Below are 27,826 nucleotides of genomic sequence, written 5' to 3' on the forward strand. Positions count from 1 at the left end.
TATCTTGTGAAAGCAAATACAGATCTTAATTTGAAAGTCAGCCCTAACGAGATAAATCTGAATTAGCACTCCAGTGCTAGAAGTCTGTAAGTCCTAAAGACAAAACTGCAAAATCATGATGGGCATCAAGGACATCCTACACCCAAACCAGTTACAGTGAAGTAGGTGAGAAATATTTATTTATATGTATTTATTTTCCTGGTCATCTTCCCAGAGGCAAATCCCCACATTTAGGGAGTAGCAGCACACTGGAGTCTCCAGTGAAGCTTTCACCTCACCTCACTTCACTCAGGCATCCTGAGCTGCTGATCACGCTGGGAAAGCGACAGGGAATTATTGCTCTGCTCTCAATCTCTGCGTGTCTCATGCATGAAGAGTTTCCAGACAGGTTTGTTTGACAGGCACATTACAATGTAAACCTTTGGGCTTTAGGAACTTCATTTCCCAAGTCATCAAAGCTACTTATATTCAGTGAAAGACTGGGAGATCATCCCATTCTCTGGTGCTAATGGAATTCAGCACATAGCTGCTTTTCATGGCATTTTCCCACGTAACAGTTTTGGAAATGAGATCAGAATCAGGCCTCAACATTCTTTTCCCTCCTCTACACTTACTCACAGCAGTAATTAATGTGAACCAGGCAAATGTTTCCTTGGCATCAGACTCTCACATCAAAAACATCAAGTGTGTGTCAGTCAGTCACTGCCTGCTCATGTACCCCGGGCCGTGGGGTGAAATGGTCTTTATTCAATAATTAATGTCAGAAAAAACCACAATATACACAGTCAATTGCTTTGCTGCAAAGCCTTTCTTTCACACTCACCCCTTTCTTTCATATCTTTACAAGGGTTATAAATTTGCATCACTCCTCTGTTCAAGCACACCAGCTCCACAAGAAGAATCTACAGCCTTCTAAGGTAACAGCAGCATGTAGCTAGGCAACAAAAAAGAATATAGTATTTTTCAGGAAGGAGGATTTTTCTAGATGATCTCATACAGATGCAGTGCTTTTTTGCCATATAAGAAGAAAATGGTTCATTGGAGAAATGAGTCTGTCATCCTGGAACCATAAAGCCCTGTTGATGTATAGGCTTCCCTTCATTAGCTGTGACAGAAAATAATAATGCATTCTATACTGTTCCTATTTATTTCTCAATATCTATTACATATTTGTGAGGTTTTTCTACAAAGACTAAAGCCACAAATGATTTTATGGCAGACTTCATTAACCGTCACCCAGATTAAAATGGAATGCTTCGATAATTGTCAAGTCAGCCGAAATAAATTGCAACTCAGTTCAGCTGAAACTGTGTCAGTTAAAAAAAAAAATTAAAAAGGTTTTATGAATGGAAAAGAAATCCTGTTGTAAGAACAGTCCATCACTTTATGCAGGAACAGAGCTGCTGCGGATGGTATACACTGATTTTTTGCTCGTGAACGGATTCGGTGAAGTGCAAACGGAAAATCCGATCAGATCCAGCAGGATCATGCCTTGGAGCCCGGGATCAGGGCCATGAGCCCGGCAAAGGGGGCGGGCAGAGGTGTCCGGGCAGTGTCAGTGCCTGCAGGAGCCCCGAGGGCCGGGCGGGACCCGCTCCGCGCTGCCGGCCGAGAGCGCAGCTCCATCTGCCGGGGACCCATCCCGTCCCCATTCCCCACATTCCCTGTTCTCCATCTGCCGGGGACCCATCCCGTCCCCATTCCCCACATTCCCTGTTCTCCATCTGCCGGGGACCCATCCCCATTTCCCCCATTTCCCCCATTTCCCCCATTTCCCCCATCTCCCCCATTTCTCCCATTTCCCCGTTCCCTGCTATCCATGTGTGGGCTGTGTGTCCGTGCGGTCACACACGGAACCTGTGGCGCTGCCGAGCGCTGTTTGCCAGGGGCTGGCCCGGCCCGGCCCAGAGAGCTGCGGGGAGCAGGAGAAATCCCGTCCTGGTACAGGAGAAATCCCATCCTGGAGCAGGAGAATTCTCATCCTGGTACAGGAGAATTCCCATCCTGGGGCGGGAGAAATCCCATCCTGGGGCAGGAGAAATCCAATCCTGGAGAAGGAGAAATCTCATTCTGGGGCAGGAGAAATCCCATCCTGGGGCAGCAGAAATCCCATCCTGGAGCAGAAATCCAATCCTGGAGCAGGAGAAATCTCATCCTGGAGCAGAATTCCCATCCTGGGGCAGGAGAATTCCCATCCTGGAGCGCCCCGAGCTGTGCGGGCTGTGCCGGGCCGGGCTCCGTGCGGGACTTCGGTGGCGAGCGCTTTTCCTGCTCCAGACCTGATGATCAGGGCTGCTCCATCACAGCTTGTACCACAGCCTTGGCAGCTCTCACGCCTCTCCTCTCCTTGGCATCTTGTTTTATTTGTGTACTCCAGAGCCTGCTCCGTGGGCTGGCTTTCATTCTTCCCAGCTGGACCCAGGCACGGCTCGTGTCTGGCCCATCCTGTGGAAGCAGGGGTTGCCCAGTGAGTCAGGACAGGAGACACAATTCCTTTGTAGCCAGGGAAAGACTCCAGCAGCTTTTAGGAGGCTGAAGCACACAGGGCAGCAGAATGTCAGGGGATGTTGCACTGGCTTCATAACGATCCCAGGAAAATTCCTGCAGTTTTAAGGATTAGCAGAATATATTGCAAGGGCTAATCTAATATGATGTGTACAGAATTTGTATCTAAGCTACAGTGTTTACTTATTCAGCCATAAAATGCAGAAAAGAAGTTAATTGTGTGACTTGGTAACTTGCAGAAGCACTGTGCAGCCAAGTGCTTAAACTACAGACAAACTGAACCTTGTGCACCCAAATGATACATGCACTTAAAGGAAGGCAGATATTACTGAAATTAAAGTTAAATGTTTACTTTTTGTTTGAAAAAATAAATTCACTCTCTTGTTTTACTAGGAACGGCCCAATATTGTCCTTACAAACAAAGATAAATGTGACAAAACTTCATCACTTCTATGCTAAAAATATAATCCAGAGTATAACCCCACATCTTAAGTTTTCAGGATCAGACCCAAAATGGTAAGTGGAAAGGGGAAGAATTTTTTTTCAATAACAGCTCCTATTTCAGGCTCCTAGTCGATTTTGTCATTAGTAAGAAGCATTACTAAAGTGGAATTTGACAGGCTCTTTACAATGTTGACTTATGTTTCAAAAAACCCAGTGCACAAATGTGTTGTTATGAAAATAAGTCAGTACAAATTTGAAGAGAAACAATTTATGTGACTCAGCCCTAATTCTTTTCTTTCTGCCTAAAAAGCAAATGTTTGGTTGGCTTTTTGTTTAAAGTTGGCTGCAGTGCTAGTGAAACCATTTTCTGATTTTTCAGCAATAAAAACTTTTTTTTTTTGTATTAAAACTGTTAGGGAAAAAGAATGGAATCTGCTGGCATTGATTGTTTTTTTTTTTTCTGCAAGCATTTCAGGTTATGTGGATGATTTATTTGTCACTTTGCAGGGAAATAAAAAGTATTTTTCTGCTTAGATACCTTCATAATCCTTAGGCAGAGCATGTGCCAGCTGTCCCATTAGCAAAGTGAAGAAATCAAGCTTCCAGGGGTCCCAGGGTTAAGCAAGCTCCTGACAATTCCTGAAGTTATTTCAGTCCACGTGGGTCACATCTGATGGGAACTCAGATGACAAATACTTTGGGTAGATAGGGGAAAAAGTGCTGTGATAAACCATCATCTCCAAGTTACAACAAACACCCAGGGAGGATCAGCTCAGGAGAGTTTGGCAGTGATGCCTCTGCAGGCATCCCTTGGGTCCTGCTCGGCTCAGCACGGGCACAGCTGTGCCCAAACCCTTTGGCCACTGCACCTGGAGCTGCCCAATGGGTCAGTGTAACACCGGGGGTGTTTTACACCACTTAATTAGTGGTTTGTTTGGAGTTTCTTTTGTTTCTACTCAGAGCCAGGATTTAAAAAATACACGAAGGAAACGGATTTTTTTTGTGTTTGGGCTTGGTTGTTTATTAAATGTTATTTAAAAGTACAGAAAGTTCAGTAACACTTCTAGGTACCATCTAGAAGCAAGCAAAATGGAAGCAGCTTTAGTTAGCTACAAGGTTTGTTAAAGCTAAACAGTCCAATAGAGAAATAACACTTATATTATTTATACTTGTAACCTAATAACTAAATTTCCATGACCCTTAGTGTGGCACTAACAGTTTAAGCAGAAACTACTACCTGAAATCATGAAGAAGAAGGAAGACAAGCACTGAAAAAGACACCTATTAGAATCCTTCATTTTGCCCCATATATTATAAAAACTTCAAATTTAAAACCCTTTACCATGTGAAAGCACGCACTTCCATTTAATTACATACCCATTATTTTAACTTCATTACTCAAAGGCTTCAGGATAAAAGTAGTGTTCTTCAGGGGGTCAGTGTCAGAAAGCACAGAAAGCTTAAAAAACTCAGGTTTCTGGGATCCAACAACCTAAAACGTCGGAATTATGGGGAGAAGGGTTGTCCTGGTCCCCCTGCTGTGTGTGCCCCACCTGCAGTGAGGCAGCAGCGCCCTGCAGGGAGGGCACAGAGCACAGGGGACAAGGCACAAGGCACAGGGCACAGGGGACAGGGGACAGGGCACAGGGAGGACACAGGGCACGGGACACAGGGAGGACACAGGGCACAGAGCACAGGACACAGGGCAGAGGGCACAGGGCACAGGACACAGGGCACAGGGGACAGGACACAGAGCACAGAGCACAGGGCACAGGACACAGGGCACAGGGCACAGGGCACAGGGGACAGGACAGAGGGCACAGGGGACAGAGCACAGGACACAGGGCACAGGACACATGACACAGAGCACAGAGCACAGGACACAGGGCACAGCACAGGGCACAGGGCACAGGACACAGGGCACATGGCACAGGACACAGGGCACAGGACACAGGGCACATGGCACAGGACACAGGGCACAGCACAGGGCACAGGGCACAGGACACAGAACACAGGGCACAGAGCACAGGGCACAGGGCACAGGCTGGGCCTGGGGCTCGGCTGCAGCCCCACATGGGATCCTCCCGGCCAGGCAGCAGCTCACAGGTGTTGGAAAAGATAAGGATTTGGCAGGAAGGTCTCACAAATGTGTCTGTATAACAAAAAGATCTTTGACTGTAGAATCTGAAGAAGGAATAGAAATGGTAGCAAGTTTCGATATAGAAGAATAGAACTGCTGAGCCAGTTTTACTGGATAACTAGAAGGCAAAGTGTATGTTAGCATGTAAGCTGGAAGAAGTTATGACTTAAAGCAAAGAATATATCCACTTTAAACAAAAGATGTTTTTACCAAGCAAAAAGATCTTCACAGGCAAACAAGAAAGCCAATGTTGCAAGTAGAGAAAAGATCTCGAAGTTTTCCATTGCCAGAAAACTGAAAAACAACTTCTAGCTTAAACTGTAACATACTAACTCTTTGTGATTGGAAAGTAGTAACATGAACATGGTTATGTTAATGATTAGAATATAGGCTATAGGTAATAGTAAAGGTATTGATTGGTTGTCAGGTTTTAAGATGCTCTGCAATGAAAAGTATATAATGCATTGTAACCAGAACTAGAGTGGCTTCAGACTAAGCCACAGCTGTGGCTGAAAAGGCTGTGGGCTGGGCTCTTGTCACCCACGACCCGTGAATTGCTGTATCATTTGGATACAATAAACAGCATTTAAAATAATAAATAAATAGCTGTATCATTTGGATACAATAAACAGCATTTTAAAAAGCCACCTGGAGCCCGGCATCCCTCATTTCAGCTCTTACAGCAGGGAAGGAGGAAAGCAGAGGGCAGGGAGTGTAGCCGGGGTTTTAACCCTTTAAGTGCGGCGCAAATAAGATGCACAGCTACATGGTGGTCTGTCATGACAGGAAGAAAGAGACAAGTTTATTCAGAAACACACTTGGTTTTATAGCATGACTCGCAACCCCAAGAGTAGAGGAAAGGTGATTGGTTCAGAGAGAAGACACCCCATGCTTAGGGCCTGGTCACGTACCCCAACAGCTGTTCTATCTTGTTCTTAATTCCTTTTTATTTTGACCAAATTATCACCCTGGGAGAAATTCTCCCTAGCCTTGAGCTGGACCAGCTCATCGGCTGAGAACAGAGCTGAAAAGCTCCAGCCTGGAATATTTTTCAGGCTGTAATTTTCTTACTTTCTCAATATGTGTCCCACAAGGGAGGTGTTCAGCATGAGGTGATGGGAGCTGACAATTTCCCTGCCATCAGAAGGACAAAGCCTCCAGCAGAGGAGAAGCTCCGTGTGACAGCAGTGGCAGCGCAGGGACGTGTGGCACATCTCTGCCATTTCTCTCTCTCTTCCCAAAGCTCCCTGCCAGCAGCTGGTCCTCATTCCCAGGTCACATTTTTTTTCATAGATTTAGTGGGAATTAACTTCTGGCCTGTTCTCTCCTTCCTATGATGCTCTGGAAGCTGAGCTGCAGCAGGAGCAGGTCCTGCCTTAGCTCCTGTTCAAGAACCTTGCTGTCTGAAGGTGCTGTAAGGAGATGCTGCAAGGCAACAAACTGATGGGACAACTGGCAAGAGACCCTGAGCCGTGGTAGAATGAAACTCGGAGAGCAGGGTCTCATCCATCCAAAAAACAGGATGTTTTTATCACTGCAGACAGTGTTGTTCCTTAGATCCACAAAATTAAAGTGAAGGAATGGGGATAACCTGTGTGTGGCAGGATGCAAAAGCCCTTTAGAGGTAGCACATGAAATAATAAATGTATGAGTTGGTAATAAGAGATAGGCAAAGAGATCACAGAGTGGGACAGAATGTCTTCTGCAGCTACTGAAGTGTGTTGGACAAAATGAGGGCTCTCTGCCATTTCTGCATTTTGTAAAAATGCCCTGTATTTTTAGCATTTTGTGGAATGAAAATTTTATATGCTATTAACTGTTGCCGGCAAATGGCTGTGAGACCAGCAAACTTAAACACACCTCAATTTTCCCTGCTTTGGTTTTCTTTGCTGTTACTAAGTAACATCAGAGAGATCTTACTAAGAACTTTTCTTTTGCCTATGGAAAAACGTCGACTCTGCCACTTCTTCAGTCTCTATTTATGCCAAACAGTGCATTTGGTAAAGGAAGGGAAAGTGGTCCAGGCCAAAGGGAAATGCTTTTAACAGCTATTAAAAAAAAAAAAAAAAAAAATTGTAAAACACTGAGTTTATAACTCAAAGCTCCAGAAGGAGATTTTTATCAAAGCCCTCTACTGACGCAGACACATCACGCTCGAGCATGGCCAGAATGCTGAAATAGCTTTTATTAATTAACATTTCCAGTGTGTGGCACGCACTGCTCCACCCCAGGGCCACAAGAAGTAATGCCATGCAAGGGTGAAGCTCTTCCATGGAGAGTTCAGCTGCATCCTTGGACACGAAGCTGCTGAGCTGCTTCCCTGGCTCTGCTGAACCTGAGGCAGGCAGGGGCTGCAGAAGGGTCGGATGCTGGGACAGGAGCAGGGACACTGGGAGCAGTGGGGGGATCCTGCTCCCACCCCGAGGTGCTGCCCTGGCCTGGGGCTCAAACACACTCCAGAGCAGGTCAGTGCAGGGACAGCACAGACAGCTGCCCTGGGAGCACACTGGGAATGGGGAATGCCATCCTGATACCCCTGGGAGCACACTGGGAATGGGGAATGCCATCCTGATACCCCTGGGAGCACACTGGGAATGGGGAATGCCATCCTGATACCCCTGGGAGCACACTGGGAATGGGGAATGCCATCCAGCCACCCCTAGGAGCACACTGGGAATGGGGAATGCCATCCTGATACCCCTGGGATCACACTGGGAATGGGGAATGCCATCCTGATACCCCTGGGAGCACACTGGGAATGGGGAATGCCATCCAGCCACCCCTAGGAGCACACTGGGAATGGGGAATGCCATCCTGATACCCCTGGGATCACACTGGGAATGGGGAATGCCATCCTGATACCCCTGGGATCACACTGGGAGAGGGGAATGCCATCCTGATACCCCTGAAAGACTCTGCTCAGAGCTCAGCAATGTGAAGTAGATGTCTGCTCCTGGCATTTTTCCTGGACTTAAACAAGGCTGTTTGTGTTCAACACAGCTGCTCCAAAGGGTCATAGTTTCTCATTTCTCTCTATTACAAAACATTCCAGAGGCTAAATTTAGGAGTGTCATTTTGGAATAACAAACACCTGAAAAGAAGTATTTCTAACAAATTAGTATTTTTTTTCCCCCACTTCGTGTCCATACAACAGGAACCAGCTAATGGTCATCAAAAGCAGGATGGAAGGTTTTCACCAGAACTGGTGGTACATTATCAGCAAGTACAGAGCTGAAGGAGCCTGGACAGGAGGCTGGGCCTTCAGCAAAGTCATTGTGGTTGTTTCTATCATAAATACAACTCCCACATCACTTAAACTAACACACCAGATCTAAAATAATCACATTTTCCATCCCTAAATAGCCAAAGGCAGTTTATGTTTGAAAAGACACAGCAGATTCCCCTCACTGAAAAGTCATCCCTCAACTATTAACTATAAATGTAAACCATCAAACACATTCTGTTACTTCTCTGAGAAGGTAAATGGTACAAAGTACATCCCCAGGGCTGCTGTGCACAGTGTGCTTCACGAGGCAAGTGCCAACATGCCAATAAATTATTTAACACTAGTATTATGTAGTGGTGAAAGCCAAGCAGAGAGCTTCAGCAAAGCGCCATTTACTGATCCCTTCTCTGTTTGGAGTGCAGGGGAAGCAATCTGCTGGCAGCTTAGTCAGCCTCCTGTTTTCCCCCTGGCACATATGTGAAATTCCTTCTTCCCCAAAATCTGGGGGCAAAATTTGTTTTCTTTTAAAAAGCCACCAAAAAACAGAAAACAAAAACAAACCAACCAAACGTGGTGCCCAGGAGCTGCCTGCATGCATTACCATGTCTGGAGTTTCATCTGTGGTGCAAATGTTGGCAATGTCACAACTAATCAGTTCAGTGATTCAACAAGAGGCAGAGGAAAGCTGGGTCATTCTGTTCATTGCCCAATATTAATATTACATAAATACTGTCTTTATTTGCTGTTTCATTCATACATCCCAGCAGTGCTGCCCATTCAAAGGATGCTGAGCCAAGTGAGCAGGCTGATGCTGCTGCAGAGTTGGCTTTCTGCTGTGCACACAGAGAGGCTCGGTTCTGAAATGGGAAAGTCTGGCTTTGTTTCATTCCTGCTTTGCTCTGACTTTGGTCATCACACTTGGAGCATTGGACTGGACTGCCAGGCTGAGCTTTACACAGTGTCCTTAAGCTTCACCCTTTCCAAACAGCATCTGAGAGCCTCCCAGAGAAAATGCTACTGGAGTACAAAGCAGTACCATCAAACTGGTGAGCACAACCTGTATTTTCAGAAAGTGTATTTCTTATTTTCCAGATAAGTGATGGCAAAGAAGGCAATACTGTAATGGGTGCACTCACTAAAATACCCAACAGGATCTAATAACTGGTTGTTACTTTTCTATGTGGTCCAGGACTAGAGACATCTTTTACAAAAATTCAAATTAGCTCTTAATGAGTTTTTCTACTGTCAATATCTGCCAAAGACAACAGTTTAATGAATGCCACAGTTTCAAAACCAGAAGCATAGGCTGGGTTTTAGCATTAAATCTCAAGGCATTTAGAGCAAAACTTGTCCCTTAGCTGTCAAACACTCCCAGGACAGTCTTTCAGCAGAGCCTGCTGGGCTGTTCATAGTAAGAACTGGTAATGATTCCTGTATTGCAGGTGCACAAATAAAACCCCCTTCAAAGATACTGCATTTCCTACCACAATGAAGCAGTAATTAAAAATAATTTATGTTTTACACAGGTCTAAAGAGCCCTCCACATTTGACTTATCTAAGACAAGATAATTAAAACCAGACACATGATTTGGAAGTGTGGACACTTACTGCTAATACTCCAACTTTGCACACACCAGCTTGTACCACTTGTGATGTCCGAAAGTAAACTGTATTAGCAGTCTGAAACTGTCACAGGAATGTAAAGATTTTAATTAAAAGTTATCTTGGTGTACTTGTGAAGTCCAGTGTGCAAAATCCACTTCTAAAATGCAGCTCATAACTTACTTTTAGTAGTGAGAAACCAGCAAAAAACAGGTTGAAAGAAATATTTTTAGTGGAAAATTGTACCTATGCAATAATGACTCATACAATTAAAAAGACGATTTTCATTATATTTTTGTAGCTGTCTGTAAGTTAATTCCCCATATAGTATTTTTTGAAAAAAGCAAAGAAATAATTCCTCAAGAGAATTTAAATGATTTTATTTTGCTCATAGATTTATGTAAATTGTAACATCACCACTTATATACAAAATTAGTTTAACAGATCAGAACAGCAATGATTTCCTCACCAGGCAGTTATGACCGAGCAGACAAACACTGATTCACCACCTCCAGCAGGTGAGAGTTTTCCAAAGCAGCTGCCACACGTTCTTTATCAGCGAGCTGTTTATTAACTGTGCAGGAAAAACCCACAAGAAACCAGTCAGGGCACTGGGACTCGATGTCTTCACGCTGAGTCACATCATCACAGTTGCCATGGAGCTGCAGTTCTGAGGATGCCAAGTGCACCCCAGAGCTGCTGTCTCAAGGCAGAGCCTCTCTGTCATCACAGCTTTGCAGGGAGCTACTCCGGGGGTGGAACACAAGAAATCCCCATTTTCCTCCCCTTTTCTGAGTGCTCAGACAAATCAGTGATTGTCTGAGAGCACTGGCTGCCTGAGGAGATGTTTAAAGAACACTACAGGACGATCTAAGTGACACTCCATGTTCCTGTTCTGGAACATCCCCCAGAATCTGACGCACAGAAAGTCCCGGACACCGAGCAGCTGCTCTGCAGCTGTGGGAATCTTCCTCCTCGCTCATTTTCAAGATTAAAACAAATATAAAGACCACACAAGAGAGGACTAAAAGCCTTACCTGCATGCTCAGAGGCATGTGTTCCTGGCGTTATATGAACATCCAGCTGAAACAGCAGCACGAAAAAAACAGAGCATGAGCTCAACAAAACATCTGAAGATTAAGTTCAAACTAATAAAAACAGGATAATAGAAAAAGGAAGGGAGAAAGAACATTCTTGCCACTATCAGTTACTCTATACAACAGAATAAAATAAAATCGCAGAGCATTCTGCATTTACATGTGTCTAAGCCTGCTTCAGACAAGGGTGAGACATCTCCTGCTGTGCCCCAGAGCACTGCAGTGATTCCCCTCAGAACCCCCATGTCAACAGCCCCAGCAGCACAACTGTGCACTGATCTTACAGCCCACTGCCCTTTCTGCTTCCTGCAGCTTCGTTTTCGTTTGGTTTTTTTTGCCTTTTTTTAAATTTTTCCAAACACAACCCCCCTCTTTTGCTTTGCCCAGTGATTTGGGCGCTCACCTTGAATCTCTCGGGCAGAGAGCGGAGCAGTTTGACCTTGATGGAGAGGCCGATGAGGGTGGCCATGCTGCAGTGCGGGATGGTAGGGGTGAACTCCACCGACACCGTGCTCTCGGCATCGTTCACCTGCGGCAAACACAACAAACCCGCTGCTCGCACCCCAACCTCCCCCAGGGCGAATTCGGCTCGCTCATAGATTTGTTCATTTTGACGTTTTTCAGTACTGTGTTTAGGTACTACTATAAATACATTTAAATATTAGCAAAAAACAATTAGTTATGGGACGGCTGAGGCAGCACAGCCCGGCGGGATCTCACTTTCACTCGCACTTGCTCGACGACGTTCAGCTCCTCCAGGGTGAGGGGGTGCTCGGGATCATTGATGGAGCGGATGAGATGTGCGGGTTAAGGAAAGCGGCGCTGCCCGGCCCGGCCCGGCCCGGCCCAGCCCAGCCCGGCCCAGCCCAGCCCAGCCCGGCCCGGCCCGGCCCAGCCCAGCCCGACCCGCCCGGCCCTGCCCGCCGCTCCCGCAGGATATCGAAGATCTCCCGGTCGTCGATGGCGTCGGGCAGCTCGTCGTCCTCCTCACGGGCCGTCACGGGGCGCTCCCCGGAGCGCCGGTAGATGAGGGGGTTCGCGTTCTCCAGCGGCGCTGCGCCTGGGCCCGGGCCCACCATGGCGGCACCGGCACCGCACCGGAACCGGAACCGGAACCAGCCCGGACGGCGATCGGCGCCGCACCGCGCGGGGCCCTGGGCGGGAGGGGGGCCAGGCCCGGTTCCTCGGGCGGCTCCCGGGGGGCGGGAGTGGGGACAGTTCTTCGGGCCGTTCCTGGGGGTGTGAGCGGGGGCGGGAGAGGGGCCGGTACCTCGGGCGGTTCGCGGAAGCGGGCCCGGTTCCTCGGGCGGCGCCCGGGGGTGTGAGCGGGGGCGTGAGCGGGGGCGGGAGCGGGGGCGGGAGCGGGGCCGGTTCTTCGGGCGGTTCCCGGGGGCGGGAGCGGGGCCGGGCCCGGGGCCGGGCCCGGTTCGTCGGGCGGTTCCCGGGGGCGGGAGCGGGGCTGTTGGGTTTCCCCGTGGCTCGGATCGGCTGCAGCACCAGGCTGGAAGCCAATGGAGTCGGCGGAGCAGCGTCCGCCAGGCGCCTCTGGGCTGGGCCCGGTGCTGCCAAGGATGTTCCGATTAAAGTTGGTTATTTCATCTGTTCCCTACTTTGAGGAGTCAAACAAAAATAAAACGTGCAAATTTAAACTGGAGTGATAGACTGTAGCGATGACATACTTTGGCTTCATACACCCGTCTAAAAGGGGATTAAGACAAGATTTAACTATTTTGATTTGTTTTTATTGTTAGTTTCTAGATTTGTAATCTAGAGATTACAAATAATCTCTGGTCATGGCTGTGGGTGGGGAGAAGGTGTCGGAGTTTTTGTTGCTTTGTTTTGTTTGTGGTGGTGTTATGGTGATATTTTTGTTGTTTTAAGGGTTTTTTAAAGAACATTATAGTATTTAAGCTCTGGAGTGTGTTCAGAGCTGCCGTGTTTGCTGTGCCGGAGGCACTGGCAGCAGGTGAATGACCCGCGCTTGGCGCTGCCGGGCGGTGCTGGGCCATTGCCAGCCCCGGGTTACTCGAAGCCGTTCGGGGCTCACGCTCGCAGTTCAGCCGCTCCGTGCACCCAGTGCCCTGGCTGGGACCTTTGTCCTCTTTCCTTCCGCTTAAAACCGGAGAGAATCACCGGGAGTCCCATCGGGGGTGAAGATGTCTCCTCCGAGCCCCGTGGTGTTGCTTTGCGCCTTGTTGTGCCTATCAGCGTTGCTGGTGTGCGGGACACAAGGTGAGCCCCGCGATCTCTTGTTGCTGCTCCCCGGGGAAGCCACTGCGCCAACAAGTTCCAATGACTTTTTCAAAGGCAGTAAATCTCCTATGCTTTGGTTACCAATCAGCAAAAATGCCTTCATGCTGCAAAAATTACTGGTTTTGTGAGATGAAACTGTTTTTGAGATGATTTAATGAAAAGAAAGCTTTCTGTGTTTTTTTCAAAGGTAGAAAGCAACAACATTTCTGAATTCTCTAAAAAAAAAGAAAACTTACTGAATGATGCTGAATTTAGGAAATTTAATAGTTTTGCTATTTGCTTTTGCACAGTGACTCTTCCCTACCTAGCTCCGGGTATCACTGACAGGAGGGTTTGGCAGTGTCTGTCACTGCACCAAAGCAAAATGAAAACTGAACAAAATTGAAAGGAATAAGCTGAAATGTTCTAAATTGAGCAGTCAGTTTAAAATACTTAATAGAAAAGTTCTGTGTGATAATTATGAAGATGGAGTTTATTTCTTTTTTTTTTTTTTCCTTTTGTCTTACTTAGGACAGAGTGGTGCTGAGCCAGAAGTGACTATTACGCTTGGACGGCTCAAAGGAACACAGGCAAATGTGAAGGGGACAGACAAGCTTGTAAATGTTTTCCTTGGAATTCCTTTTGCAAAAGCCCCTCTTGGTCCCTTGAGGTTTTCCCCACCTGAACCACCTGAACCCTGGACTGGTCTGAGAGATGCAACTTCACACCCACCACTGTGAGAGCTGTTAATTTGTAGACAGAACCTGCCCGTGCTGGTCAGAGCTGTGTTTATTGGGGTGCAGATTTTGCTGAGGAGTTTATATTTGGTAATGGATCCACTGCCAATACTGGAGTATTTCTAGTACAGGTGTGGAGATGTGCTTTTACAGGCTGCACCTCTCAAAAATTCAAGCACCTGTAGGGATTCAGCCAGGGGCAAAAGTGTGTTTTCTCTACCATTGTTACATTGATGCTATTGCAGATTTAGTACTAATAATTGTGCTGCTTTTTTTCTGTTTTTTTTTTTTTTGCTTGCTTTTTTTTTCTTCTTTTTTTTTTTTTTGGTGAAGCTGTCCTCAAGATCTGTCCATGTTGAAAATAGCTGAAAAAAACTTTAAAGAAAAACACATTGCATTCCGAACTTCTGAAGACTGTTTGTATCTGAGTGTTTACAGCCCTGCTGGCTCAAGCAAGAAGGACAAGTTACCTGTATGTAAACCATTGAACAAACTTGTTTCTTATAAAGCTTGCAAGTAATGATTTCTCCTAAGAGACTTAATTGCTTTTGAAAATGTGATACTGCACAAGCAGAAATAATATTAGAATGTAAAATTCAAAGTCCACCAATCTGAAACTCAGCAGCCATAGTGCTTCAGTGATTTGGTGTTCCTAATTCTCTGATGTTGTTTTCCTTTTTCAAGTGAAATCTGTAAAGCAGTGCATAAAGGTGTGTCTCACCCTTTTGTTTCCAAGGTAATGGTGTGGATCCATGGAGGCAATTTTAAATTTGGTGGTACTGCTCGGTATGATGGCTCTGCACTGTCAGCCTACGAGAATGTTGTGGTGGTAATAATTCAGTACAGACTGGGACTCCTTGGATACTTCAAGTAAGAACACCTGTTTCACTTTTTACAAAATATTTGCTGTCGTGTTTAAAGCATGGGTAATTCTGTTTGCTAAATCTGCTGAACTTCTGTATCAGCTTCCCCCCATTTCAGTGGTTTAAATGTACATTGTTCACTGACATAAGGACTTCAGAACACTGAGAAATGTCTGTATATTCCATCTGCATGGTCATGTGATTGCAGCCTGCTATCACATATAGATATGCCCAGATCATAGCTGGGCTTATCTGGTGCTGGACAGGATGTTTGTTCTGGCCTTTGCTTCCATCCTCTGCTGTGTAAAGCAAAATCTCAAGGTAGGGTAAAGGCCAGGGATACACCTGTGCAGAGGTGAGGAGAGAGTGGAGGGGAGTCAGGGCCCAAGGTGTTACTTTGAGGGGCTGTAGGTCATTTGGCACAAAGCACAGATTGCTGGGATTGCCCTTGCAGTGGCAGTCACTGTTCCTGACGAGTGGCTCTGCTGCTTTCCTTTCAGTACCGGTGACGAGCACGCCCGTGGGAATTGGGGGTACTTGGATCAAGTCGCAGCTCTTCGGTGGATCCAAGGAAATATTGAGCACTTTGGTGGAGACCCAGCATCTGTCACTCTCTTTGGGGTATCTGCAGGATCTTGCTCTGTTTTTGCACATGTAGGTATATACTAGATAAAAATAAAAATCTTTGAATGCTCAATTAATGTAATATTTCATGCTTAATCTGGTTTTTGACAGGAAGTTCAACAGCACATTGGGCGAAATCTGGAGATTTAACAAATGAAGATGTGTAATTCCCAGCTGAATCCAGGAGTTGACTAGACTATAACTAGCATAAAGTTATGTGGTAAGGATTTTAATATAGAATAAATACTTTTTGTTCTTCCCTTCTTGGCAGGTGTTGTCTCCTTTATCTAAGGGCCTCTTTCATAAAGCAATATCAGAGAGTGGAATTATAATCCCCCCTAGTAAAAATTTACATATTTCAACAGATCTTGAGGTAAGCTCTTTTTTTTTTGCATTTTAAAGTCTATATAGCCTAAAATAGGATACTTCTATGTAAAAAAGAGAAAAGGGGAAATCTCATTGCATATTGTGCAACAAAGTTGATCCAATTCATTGTTGCAGCACACCTGTTTAATTTCGGTCTGCTTGGTGTTAGAAATAGGTTGTATAGCTGTATGATTATAACAGCTGGGAGCTGACAAAGGTGTTTTCACACACATGCCAAGCTAGGCAAATGTCCATTTTCATACCCTCTGTATTCTGTACAGCAATTGTGACACTTATTATGGAAAGTTTAACAAGAATCCAGAAGAATAATTCAGTTTTTTATTGACATACAGTGTTTTAGGGAGGGCCTTTATGTGAAGTAAATAAATTAAATATTTTTTAAAAACCAAACCTTAAAATAAAATCATTTTCTTTTAATATCTTTTCCTGTAGTGGCAAATAGTAATAATGTAAATGTTTCTGAATTTTCTTTCCTTATTTGGTTTATGCTACAAGCTTATATTATCTCTACAGCAAAGTTTGAAAAACAGTGAATGGAAATACAGCAAGAAAGAGAAGTACACCAGAATGATTTCACTTTGTGATCAAACTGTAGCATTTCTATAGTAAAATAAACCACTCAAAGATCTATCAAGCTCACCTAAATCTGCCACTAAATCAAGCTATTAACAGCAGTGTGTATAATGGCTTTCTAACAGTGCTTATCTTTGTTGATAATTTTCAGAAAATTGCCAATATCTTCAAGTGTGAGACGAGCAGTTCCCTCTCCCTGCTGAACTGCTTGAGGAAGCAGGAAGCAGAGGACTTAATCCATAAGAGCAAGGTAGGTGAGACTTCATGGCAACAGAACTTTTTAATGGCTCACTTGCAAAACTTTAGCTCAGCCTCTGATCAGAGTTCATTGGTGGTCCATTCCAAAGTTGATTTTTCTTATCTTTTGCCAAAATACTCCTTAAATGTGGAAATAATTTCAGACGTGGTTTCTTTCTGGAAGTTTTGGCAGTGTCACAGCACCTGTGAAGTTTGAGCAATGTTTGAGCATCCCTATGTTTTAATGTCAGAACAGAACAGGATCAGGAACCCATTACACTCCACTACACCTTGACCCAGCCAGGCCTGCATTTTTTACTCCTGTGCCAAACTAAATTTATATTCCAGTGGCTGTAGATCCTTGAATTTCTTAAAGCCCTTTTTTGCACTTAGGACATTTAATGTGGACATCTTACATGATTTGAAGGAAAATTTTGAAGTACTATTAACAACTAATTTGATCTTTTCTCTCTTCCTTCAGGAAGTTTCATTTCTACCCTTAGTTTTGGATGGAGTATTTCTTAATAAGCCACCTGAAGAGATATTGGCTGCAAAAGAATTCAATGCAGTCCCGTTCATGATAGGAGTCACCAACAATGAATTTGGCTGGAATATTAGATCGGTAATTTAATATCTATTCTTTATTTAAATGTGTTTTTAATGTTTGTGTTAAGTGATAGGAGAAGTCTTTGCTTTGTTGGAAATACATACAAGGTAAACATTACTTGCATCATAGCTCTGCAGTGACCCAGAATTACTGAGTCACAAGAGGGTGAGAAAAGCTTCATCCTACAAGTTGAACTACATGGGCACATCAGTGGGAACATCAATTTTGAACAGTGTTTTCTCATCCTAAAATTTTAATCCCTCATCCAGGCAGAGAGAAGAATGCAACAATCAAGGACTTATTACTGAAAGACAAATAAAGCCAATCCTTTCCCCCACAAGGCTCAGTAATCAGGGTTGGTACACAGTGTGCTTAAAAATGTGCTACTGACCACCTAGACCAGCTTCCCCTGGGTACCATTACCAGCCTGCACAAAGAGCTTTCATTTGAAAATCTCATTTGTGGCTGAGTGAGGGGACAATGCAGGTGTCCAGCCTTTCTTATGGGAACTCAATGGGTAACTCCAAAACATGAGCAAATGTTCTCAGTGCACAAAACTGCAGAAGATGGATTTGTGTCCTCTCTCTTTCTTGCCCCTTTCTTTTCTTTCCTAAATATTCTGGTTTCTTTCTGTAGCACAAAGCATTTGTTCTGAATCTAGGAAGCAACTGTGGCTGGGAGCACGCTGGTTCTAAGTCCCAGAAGAACAATGCAAAGTAAAATCTGTTTCAATTTATTTCAATTTATTTTGCAGCAGAGTTGTTTTATGTAATGCTGTAAAAGAGGAGGAACACTGCATTATCCTTATTTCAAAGGGCTCACACAATTGGACTAGACACAGACTGCGAGTGACTTTTAAGATCTCCCCCCACAGAAAGAAAATAAGCCTGTGAGACAGAAGCAGCTTTTTGCTTCAACTCTGCCCTCATGTTTCCCAGTCTTACAAGCTTCTTAATGTTGATATAAGGATTAACTGTGCATTAGGAATGATTATGTAGAAACCAAGGCAACATTTACTGAAGTAAATACAAACTTCTCAAGACAGCTGCTGTATCGTGCTGCACTTTTGCACATGATATGATGCTTCAAAAGTGAACACCAGTAGTAAGAATTAATGGAATAATATAGTTCCATTGTTTAAAAAAATTGAGACATTGAAAGGTGCTAATAATATTGGGTTTTTTTCTCTCTACAGACATCAAAAATGAAAAGTTTGAGGGAAATAGGAGATAGAAAATCAATTGCCTCAACTGCAGAGGTTTTTCTACCAATGATCGTAAGTACTGCTGCACTAATCTGAGAAGGGAATTTTTCGTGTATGTAACAGATTTGGCTCTCACTGCTTGGATCACAGTGTTACTGAGGGCTCAGGTTGTGCTTTGGGGAGAGTCCCAGCAAAGCTGACAGGAGACCAGGGTGTATGGAATTACACAGAAATAGGATGGAGTCAGGCCTGGGATTTGGGAAAACGCCTTTTTCATTCTAAACCTCAACCAATACATTTATGTTACATATTTGTGGGATTACTGTAATAGTATCCCCCTAATGCTAAGGGAATCTCATGGCTAATCTCCTGCTTAGGGAGTTTCAAGTGTATTGTTCAGTATGTTTAAAAGCGACATTAAATGTAGCTTTTAAAGTAGTTACTTTGCACTCCTAGGTTTGAGGTGTATCTTTCAAGCAGCAAATTCTGAAACTCTGAAAACTTAGGAGATCCCATTGGTCTTGTCCTCTTGTCTTAATGGCCCATAAATCTATCAAGGACTGAGAATTTACTTTTGTGATTCTCATCTCTCTTCTCCTGAAGAAAACAGAAACCAAAGATATTGTCAGGAAAAATTGCTGGATCTACACTTATTCCTGTAGAGTTTTAACCCATATAAATCTGGTGCAAATTTTTTTACCTGAGGTGGTTGGTTTGTTTGGTATTTTTTGCCCACAAAAAGCTTGAATGGGTTTTGTTTCCCATCAACATGGGTCCTGTCCTGGACATTTGTGCCTTTGCAGAATCTCTGAAGTTTAAAAAATGGCAATTTAGCTGCTAATTCAGACAGTGATTGTTTGTCTGTTTGTTTCTTGTCTCATAGGATGTACCCTCAGATTTTCTGCCCATGATCTTAGATGAATATCTGGGAGACACAGAGGACCCTGCAGAGCTCCGGGACCGATTCCTGGACCTGCTGGGGGACATGGCAATTGTCATGCCAGCCATTAAAGCACTGAATTATCACAGGGGTAAGCTCATCAACAGCAGTGGGACACTCAAACCTCCTACTGCAGGCTGGATCAAACGATGCAGACACAAATCCTGTCATATGTAGGCAATCCTTGACATTCCTCCTGGGAACATGAGGAATGGCACAGGTTTGCAGGGTGTAGTCCCTTATCTCTGTATAAGTCTCTTGCACTGTGCTCATAATCACAGTATATATGGTAACACAGGTAAATGTTTACTAACTGAAGTAGGCAGGCTTGAAAATTAAAACACATCAAAGCAATCTTTGTCCTTTGGCCCGTGGCTACTTGGGAAATCAGCTCTGTGGTCTGTAAATTTTCTGGTGTTCAGATGTAGATAAGCCATGCCAAGATACTCAAAAGTGGAAATAATTTGATAACTTACTTTCTCTAAGTTTCCTTAGGGTGGATCTTCCAATTCTTTTTTTTTTGTGTGTGTGTGTGTAAGTGCTGAGTTCTTAATTTGAGTGTAACAATTACACTAGAAATGTGCCCAGTATAAAGCTTTGTTTAAAGTAGTATTTTAAACAGCTGATGACAGCTGTAGTGTATGGATCTCTTCTGTAACTCCCTAAATGTTATGTCTTGCAGAGTCTGGAGCTCCTACCTACTTCTTTGAATTCCAGCACCGGCGCAGTGCATACTGGGACAGCAAACCAGACTATGTGAAGGCTGACCACGGGGATGAAGTTGGTTTTGTCTTTGGGGGACCATTTCTGACTGGGGGCATCCAGCTCTGCAGTAAGGAACAGACACCATTCACTCCTGAATTGGTCCTGTAACCTTGGCATTTCTCTATTCAGTGTTCTATTCATTTTCATCATATAAAAGTGCATATATTGGCAGTGAGACCAAGCCATAAGCTTTTCTCCTGACAGAACTGGTCTTATGCATTTAACCATCTTCTCCATCTTCTCTCCTTTACAGTTTGCTCATTCTGAAGCACAGTAAGTTTCACATCTTGTCAGCAATTCAGCAAATAGAATATTTGCTAGAAAATTCACTGTCATTATCCCAGCACTGTGCATGAATTTGCCAAATAGCTTTGGCTGAAAATGAAGGGAAGGTCAATTAAACTTGAAGAGTGCTTGGGAAGCAGGAAATCCAGGATCTCTTCTTTTCCTGAGGAGTTTAGGCCAGTGTCTTCTCCTTTCCAAGAAATCCCATGGGCTGTCAGGCTGTCAGAATGGGAGACTTGGTCTCTTTTGCAGGAAGTGATTCCAGCTGTGTTCAGAGCAAGTCCTGGAATTCCAGTGTTTCATTTTCTGTGTGAAGATCTAATGGTTAGTGCAGGAGCTGCGGGTGGTCAGGACTGATGGACAGATCTCTAAAGCCGGGTGCTGGAACTTGTGGGTTATTGCACAGGGCGTGGCTAGAGGCCCTGCTTGGAGCAGGCCTGTGAGAGCAGGAGGGCAAGAGTAAAAAGAGTAAAGAGACAGCAAGGGGTGAGAGGTAGGAGACGTAAGAGCAGTAAGAGGGCGAGGTTCCCGTTACAATACAATCAATCTTCTTCTCTGTTGAATATTCTAATTTTCACTAACCAATCTAATACAAGATACAAATACTGTAGCATTTACATACAGCCTATAAGAATCACTACAATACTATACTGTGTTACACTTTAAACCCTAAAAACTACTCTTTGGACCCTCTTTACCAAGCTAGTAGGGTCTTCTCTGCCTTTTGGACCTGTCTGCAAGCAGAGGAAATTGTTCAGTCAAGAGGGGATTATTTTCAGCTGGCCATACTATTGTTTTTTAGTTGTTCAGTAACTAAGGTTTGGTATCTCAAAGATGGCTTTCATTTCAATCTCATTTATAGTTTCCATATTCTCAAAATCTTTTGCCAGGCAATCATATTTATAAAGTTTTCCATTTTCATCTTCCCCAACAAGTCAAGTCTGTTTTGCCTCACAATTCAGTTCATACTTGACCATTTATTCAAATCCTCCACTGTGGGAGGATTAAAGGTGTACTCCCAAAATTTCCATGGCATTCTGGAAGTTCTTTCTGGCAGAATTCCACATTGTTGCATTCCCAATGAATCTACCAAACACAGAACAGTTAAGAAACATGATGCCACTTCCTAAGGAACATTATGAATCCAGCAATAGTCCTTAATTACATATGCCTAAGACAGTAATACTCAGCATGGAGTATTTTCTTTCCTATGGAACAGATTAGGAACAGTTCTTATTTTGACAGAGACACGAAAATTCTGTTTATTTTAAGTGAATTTACTATATTTTTTTCTTTTATTTTTGTCATTTGCACAGTAGTTCATAGTCTGGTCAAAGCTTACATAAGTGAAAGTATTTCCTTTTGTCCTTTGGAGCAATCCAGTTATGTTGCAAAGCCCTTTGTTAATCTGTTACCAGAGGCTTTTTCTTTTGCTTATATATATATTTTTATTTTTTTTTTTAATTTTTTTACTTACCTTGCACTAGAAAACACTGAGCAATCTTTACCTCTTTGCCTGAATGTACAAAGGGCTTTAAGATACCAAATATTTTTCTTAGTGTATTGAGATGCATTTATAATTAAAAACACATAGGAACTGAAATAATTCTCACCTAGTGGTACAGTGAGTTTATGTGTAACTATATTTAAAGAAATACACTTGAAGTGCTGAGAAATGGAATGGCACCATCTTGTGTGAGAATGAATAAATTTTTGCCTAGTTATGCTCTGAATAATAGGGAGAATTTCAGTGCCACAAAACTAGAATGGGATCCAGGAAACACAGCCATGTGGCCCATTCCTGGAGTTGTCCTGGGATAAAGGACACATGGGAGTTTTTTGGTTCTGCTCCAGTTTCCTGGAAGGTTACAGGCACACCATCTTACTTCCTTGTTCCTGAATTCTCTGATTTTTACAGTAGGGTGATTATGCTGAAATCCCATGATGTTTGCTGTATTACTGATGGTTTTGCTGGTGTTGTCTCTGTTGCAGTTGCCAAATTTTTACATGCATGAAAATGCTGCTGCTGCAGTAGCAATGTCTTGGTTTTGCCACACAGAGTAACTATTCTGTGTTTTGTCTTTCAGGTGAAGTTACAGAGGAAGAGAAGAACCTCAGCAGAACTCTAATGAAGTACTGGGCTAACTTTGCTCGAAATGGGTAAGAATCATGAGATTCATGACAGAAATTGCTGCTTTGTACAGGCCCCATGGGGAATTGGCTGTTTTATTGATTCAGTCTTAACTTGTGTGATTGAATTCCCCTGTGACTGAAAAGAGCACTCACTCTTTCTTTCCTCTTGCTTACAGAAATCCTAATGGAGAGGGTCTGGTAGAATGGCCGTCATATAACCTAAATGAAGAATACTTGCAGATAAATCTACAGCAAAAGAAAGACAGAAAGTTGAAAGAAAAGAAGGTAGAATTCTGGGAAAAAGTGATCCTTGAAAAGACAAAAAAGAAAAACATGCAAAACAATAAGTTTAAATTAGAGTTATAGTTTACAGTCTAAACATGAACATGATATGCAAATTATTAGGATATTCAAAAAAATTACCTGAAGTATATTTGAGGATAAAAATACATTTCCCTTCTTTTTACCTTTTCTTCACAGTTGTCACACTTGCAATTATTCACTGGAATAATTCCAGTTGGTCCTCACTTTTTAAATACAGCTACCAGATTACCCCAATGCTCAGGTTTTTCTGTCACTTCCCCATGACTGAAGACAGAATGCAGCAGCAATGTTGTTTTAATAAAGTGAAATCAATGCAGACCCAATCTGTGAGTAAGACTCTCTTGATGCCAAGTTTACCAGTGGTACAGAATTTTTGGTGTGGTGTAGATACAGAAATGTCCTCTGTGGAAAGATGAAACTACAGCATGTTCTGCTTTGTCAATTGGTTTTACAGCTGAGACAGGATAGTTCTGACTGTTGTGGTACTTAGTCTGTAACATTAGTGCTGGAATTAAGACTTCTCCCAAATGTTAGAAAATTTCTCCAGTACCCACAATTCTCTGCTTTTAAGTTTAGTTGTAACTCTCCTACAAGGATTAACATTTCTGTCTTTTCCCCAGTGCTTCTCTCTGTGCTCCTGGCTGTCCCCTGTGCCACTGGCTCACAGCCTCAGTGCCAGCATTGGGTCTGTCCCAGGCCACTCCAGGGCCCTCACTGCCTGATTGGTGCTTGGCCTGCCAAGAACAAGACCTGGACACTTCATGGCAGAGTTGTCAATCACTTCTCTGCCAGGTCTTTGTCTCCTGTACCTGGCTCCTAGGCTGCTCCAGCTATCCCAGCCACATTTCTGCTCACACTGGTGCATCACAGCAGTGATGTAGCTCCACAGATCCTACAGGGAAATGAACATCAGTTCCCCCTCCTTCGGCTCCCCTCTATATCTCTGGAAGAGTTTTAAATTGCCCATGGCTAATAATGTCCTACAGCACTAGCTACCCATCCCTTCTTTCCAAATTACTTTACTGGGAGAAGTAGGCTGCGATTTTCTACAACTTCTTGCCCAAGTTCTACTGCCAGGCAGAACTCAGGAGCAGGGTGAGACTCTTTTACCACTGCAGTTTTGGTAAGCAGAACTTCCTCCTGAACATCTGTCCTTGCTTCTTTGTCTTAGTTCCTTTGCTGTGTGAGGGGAACTTAGTTTCAAAATAGTCTTGCTAAATCTTCATTGCACAAACCCTTGAGGTGCTGTGCCACCTCCTTTAAAAGGAGATAAACAGGCAGTGTTGCATGGGTGTGCACAGAATGCATGCTCATCTTGTGCATGCAGAGAAGTGTGGTTGAACTGACTTCCTACCACAGGACAGCACCAAAAATAAATCACAGTGGGAAATGTCAGACGATCTTACTCATTTCTATGTAGAGATAAGCACTGTGGTGCTCTTATCTTATCCCATCCCAGAGCCCTCCTGAGGTGAGATTCAGTCTATGAAGCTGTCCAAGCTTCAGAGGCTCTAGCTCTAAGTTTTATATTCTGTAGTTTCATTGAATCCCCAGCAGGGGCTGTGATATTTGTCTGTTTTTTTCATCTGTTGGAATCAGGACGGGTTCATTAAAGTACAAAGAGGCAAAGGTCATCGTGTGGCAGAGTTCTTTGATTGACCCTTGACTTATGCATTATTCACTGATCGGAGGCAAGCTGCAAAATCTCTTTAAATTAATGCCAAACAGGATTCAAGAATTGTACTCACCAGCTATGTAGCACCGTCCTCAGATTCTGCAAGTCCAGTCTGTGTCACTGAGGTAAGAGTCTCTACATTTGCAAAGCATATAGGCCATGCTTGCAGATCCACCAAAGTATCTCCAGACAAGGCTGTAGGGATCTAAGATCCCATTTTTTGTTATCTTACAGTAAGTAAGATGGGGCAGTTTGCAGAAACTGGTTTGCACATGTAACATTTTCAGAATAGCTGCTTCTCTAAGCCTTTGGATGGGATATGGACTCAGACTTTTTGCAGAGTGGGTACTTGACAGGCAAGTAGTGAGTATAATAAATATTGAAGAGAAAAGCTTGGACATTAAAATAGTAATGAAGGGGGGAAATAAAAGGAAATTAAATGGGAAAATACAGAGTCTAGTAAAATCAGGAGATGGAAGATAAATTGGTTTTGGAAATAAAGTTTGTTACAGCAAAAGGAGAGAACAGCAGGTACAGTACAGGGTATTTGGCTTTGCAGCAAAGGACCCCTCCTGCAGCTTGTGGGTCACGAGTGAGCAGAGACATGAATGCCCACCAGTGTGGGAGCTGAGCCACAAGGAGGGATTCTTGCAGTTCTACCTTGCCTGGAAACAGTATTCCCTTGCCAGGAACCAAAGCAGTCTAAGGTAAGAGGAGACAATTTACAGCAGCACCCAAGCAGGCAAACAGGAGGGCAGAATTTACTCCTGTGCAGTGCTTCTGAGGTGTCTCAGAAACCTTCATCACACAGATACAGGTAAAAGATAACTTATTGTCAGCTCCATCACTGGTACCCCAGGCCCCTGTGCCATTAATTGCATTAGACAATGCACACATCTGTCATTACTGTATAGACTGTATATTGAAGTAGTGCAGACTACTCCCAGACCAGTTTTAGGCAAAAAGTCTGCCACAGAACACCTATAGAGCCACAATTCATTGTAATTCTGCACCCAAGTTTTTCACCTCATTGTTTTCTCAGCAATCCCATCTGCCAGTGCACAGTGAGCACTGGCCCTGCCCTCAGCCTCAGGACCTGCACTGGGACAGAGCTCAGGAGCCACCACAAACACAGCAAAGGCTGGTGACACAGCATGCACTGCGTGGTGGCACCTGCAGTGCCTGCCAACACTTTGCTCTGTGAGCAACCAGGTTAAAGTTGACTGGGGTTTATCTCCAGGGGCTGTAAATCTCACCTGTGCACATGCACAGAGGAAGATTAGGAGTAAAGTACACAAGCAGCATTTGGAGTGTAAAGTGCCCAAGCACAGACACCACACTCAGGATTAACAGGTGCATAATGTGCTAACCTAATTTAAAGACCGGGTCTTGTAACCCACTGAGCTGCAGAGAGGTGTGAGCAGGAATGCATCTGTAGAAATGGAACACCACTCCTGTGGAGACAGGCTGAGAGCTGGTCTGTTCAGCCTGGACAAGAGAAGGCTCTGGGGAGACCTTAGAGCCCCTTGCAGTACCCCAAGGGAGCCAAATAGAAATAGTGAGGCATTTGCCAAAGGCATGTAGCAACAAGACAAGGGGGAATGGCTTCAAAGCAATGAAGGTGGATTTAAATCAGATATACAGAAGAAATTCCACCCTGGGAGGGTGCTGAGGCCCTGGCACAGGGTGCCCAGAGCAGCTGTGGCTGCCCCTGGATCCCTGGCAGTGCCCAAGGCCACGTTGGACATTGGGGCTGGGAGCAGCCTGGGACAGTGGGAGGTGTCCCTGATCATGGCAGGGGTGGGATGAGTAGAGCTTTAAGGTTTCTTCCAACCCAAACCATTCTGTGATCATATCAAATGATTCTTTGAAACACTCTTTCTGACAACTGAGAATTCCCACGATCTGAAATTGCAAAACTGCCTTTCTGGGATAAGAGCTACTGAGTCATGGAAAAAAAATGAGAAAAAGGCAGAGCCTAATACTTGCATAAAACCAACAGAAGTTAATGTGAGCAGAAAATCTCTATTCAGCTATTCTGTTCTCTCCTTTTCATATCATCCTTCAATTATGGACGTGAAATGTCTCAAAATAAATCCCCTGGATTTTCTAGAGACATTAGATATATTTAGTTACCACCCAAATACCACCTTTTAATATTGTTCCCACATTACAAAAGCCGGTAATTCACCTCTTTATTGTTGTAACTGTATTGCAAAACTATACCAAATATCCCTGAACACACAGAACTGAGTGACAGCTGTCTCCTGCACCCTGAGTAAAAGCTGGGATTTTTCTAGTATTGTTTTTTTGTCATAAAGTATCCTTTTATGAGAATAAAAATCACACAACTTTTCTTCAGTAAAGGTACACTTTTCAGGGGTATTGCTTTGGACTTGGCTATATTGTGTTTCTAACACTGAGATCTTAATACCAAAATGACATAAATGTGTTAAAGTAGAACCGAGGAGCCTTCCTGGCCTCACCAGGGTGAGGAACCCTCCGGTCCTTGTCCCCGGGGTGGTGTAGGAGCAGGACCCCGCTCCGGTCAATGCAGGGCTTATTCCAAAGCGTTTGGAAAGCCGCCGGGGCTGAGATGCTGGTGTTATAAATGAGAGACAAAAGTCTCGATATTCAGCAAAATTTAGATTGCTTTATTTGATATAGAAAGAGCAAGCAGCGCTGGGTAACGTGAGGGGTCACTGCCCACTCCACGCTCCACTGAACCTTGGTTTGCAGCCTCTTCTTATACTGTGATTTCTCGTTGTAATCAATAATTTTTGGGTTTTTGTTGTCATAAGAAGTGGTGGTTGAATAAACATCCTTACACAAATTCACAAAGCTTTTGGATGATAATCAGTCACAGATAGCCATCTGGTCCTTGAGATAAGCACCAGGGAAGTTCTGGGAGTCTGGTTTTTGGGATAGGCTGTATTGATCAGACAAAGGCAGGAAGGGCTATTGGGAAGTCCGATTTTGCAACCTGGTAGCCGATATAACTTATTTGGAAAACATAACATAACATAACATAATATAATGTAACATAATACAACATAATATAACATAACAAGGTGATTTTAAACAGAATTATTTAATCATATAATTTCCTTTATCTAAAGTCCATGCTTCACTTCAGAGCTTAGGATTCTGGTTTATACAAACCCCAATGCTTTTGTGATTAACACGAATCTTTTATCAATTATCACACTGGGAGGAAGGTTCGAAA

General features: G+C 43.8%; 2 protein-coding genes across 3 annotated transcripts; one reads left to right on the plus strand and one right to left on the minus strand.

Annotated features, from left to right (window-relative positions):
• Nucleotides 1-10,272: 10,272 nt before the first annotated feature.
• On the minus strand, nt 10,273-12,110 carry CIAO2B (cytosolic iron-sulfur assembly component 2B). Its single transcript, XM_088171806.1, has 5 exons — nt 11,953-12,110; nt 11,735-11,812; nt 11,418-11,543; nt 10,955-11,000; nt 10,273-10,491 (listed from the first exon to the last, which is right to left on the minus strand). The coding sequence occupies exons 1-5, from the start codon at nt 12,091-12,093 to the stop codon at nt 10,394-10,396; spliced, it is 489 nt and encodes a 162-aa protein (XP_088027932.1). The 5' UTR covers nt 12,094-12,110; the 3' UTR covers nt 10,273-10,393.
• A 327-nt stretch (nt 12,111-12,437) lies between these two features.
• On the plus strand, nt 12,438-23,248 carry CES2 (carboxylesterase 2). Of its 2 annotated transcripts, none has more exons than XM_088171808.1 (13): nt 12,438-12,599; nt 13,778-13,982; nt 14,317-14,455; nt 14,720-14,853; nt 15,347-15,500; nt 15,742-15,843; nt 16,582-16,680; nt 17,149-17,289; nt 18,470-18,550; nt 19,362-19,509; nt 20,101-20,250; nt 22,556-22,628; nt 22,778-23,248. In XM_088171808.1, exons 3-13 carry the CDS (start codon nt 14,336-14,338, stop codon nt 22,965-22,967), a joined length of 1,392 nt encoding a protein of 463 aa, XP_088027934.1. In that variant the 5' UTR covers nt 12,438-12,599; nt 13,778-13,982; nt 14,317-14,335; the 3' UTR covers nt 22,968-23,248. The 2 variants fall into 2 exon arrangements, with proteins under 2 accessions (XP_088027934.1, XP_014748079.2); XM_014892593.2 differs by lacking the exon at nt 12,438-12,599 and adding an exon at nt 13,022-13,246.
• The last annotated feature ends 4,578 nt before the right edge of the window (nt 23,249-27,826 follow it).

The sequence above is a fragment of the Sturnus vulgaris genome, chromosome 12, assembly GCF_052056855.1.
Source record: "Sturnus vulgaris isolate bStuVul1 chromosome 12, bStuVul1.hap1, whole genome shotgun sequence".
NCBI classification, from domain to species: Eukaryota; Metazoa; Chordata; class Aves; order Passeriformes; family Sturnidae; genus Sturnus; species Sturnus vulgaris.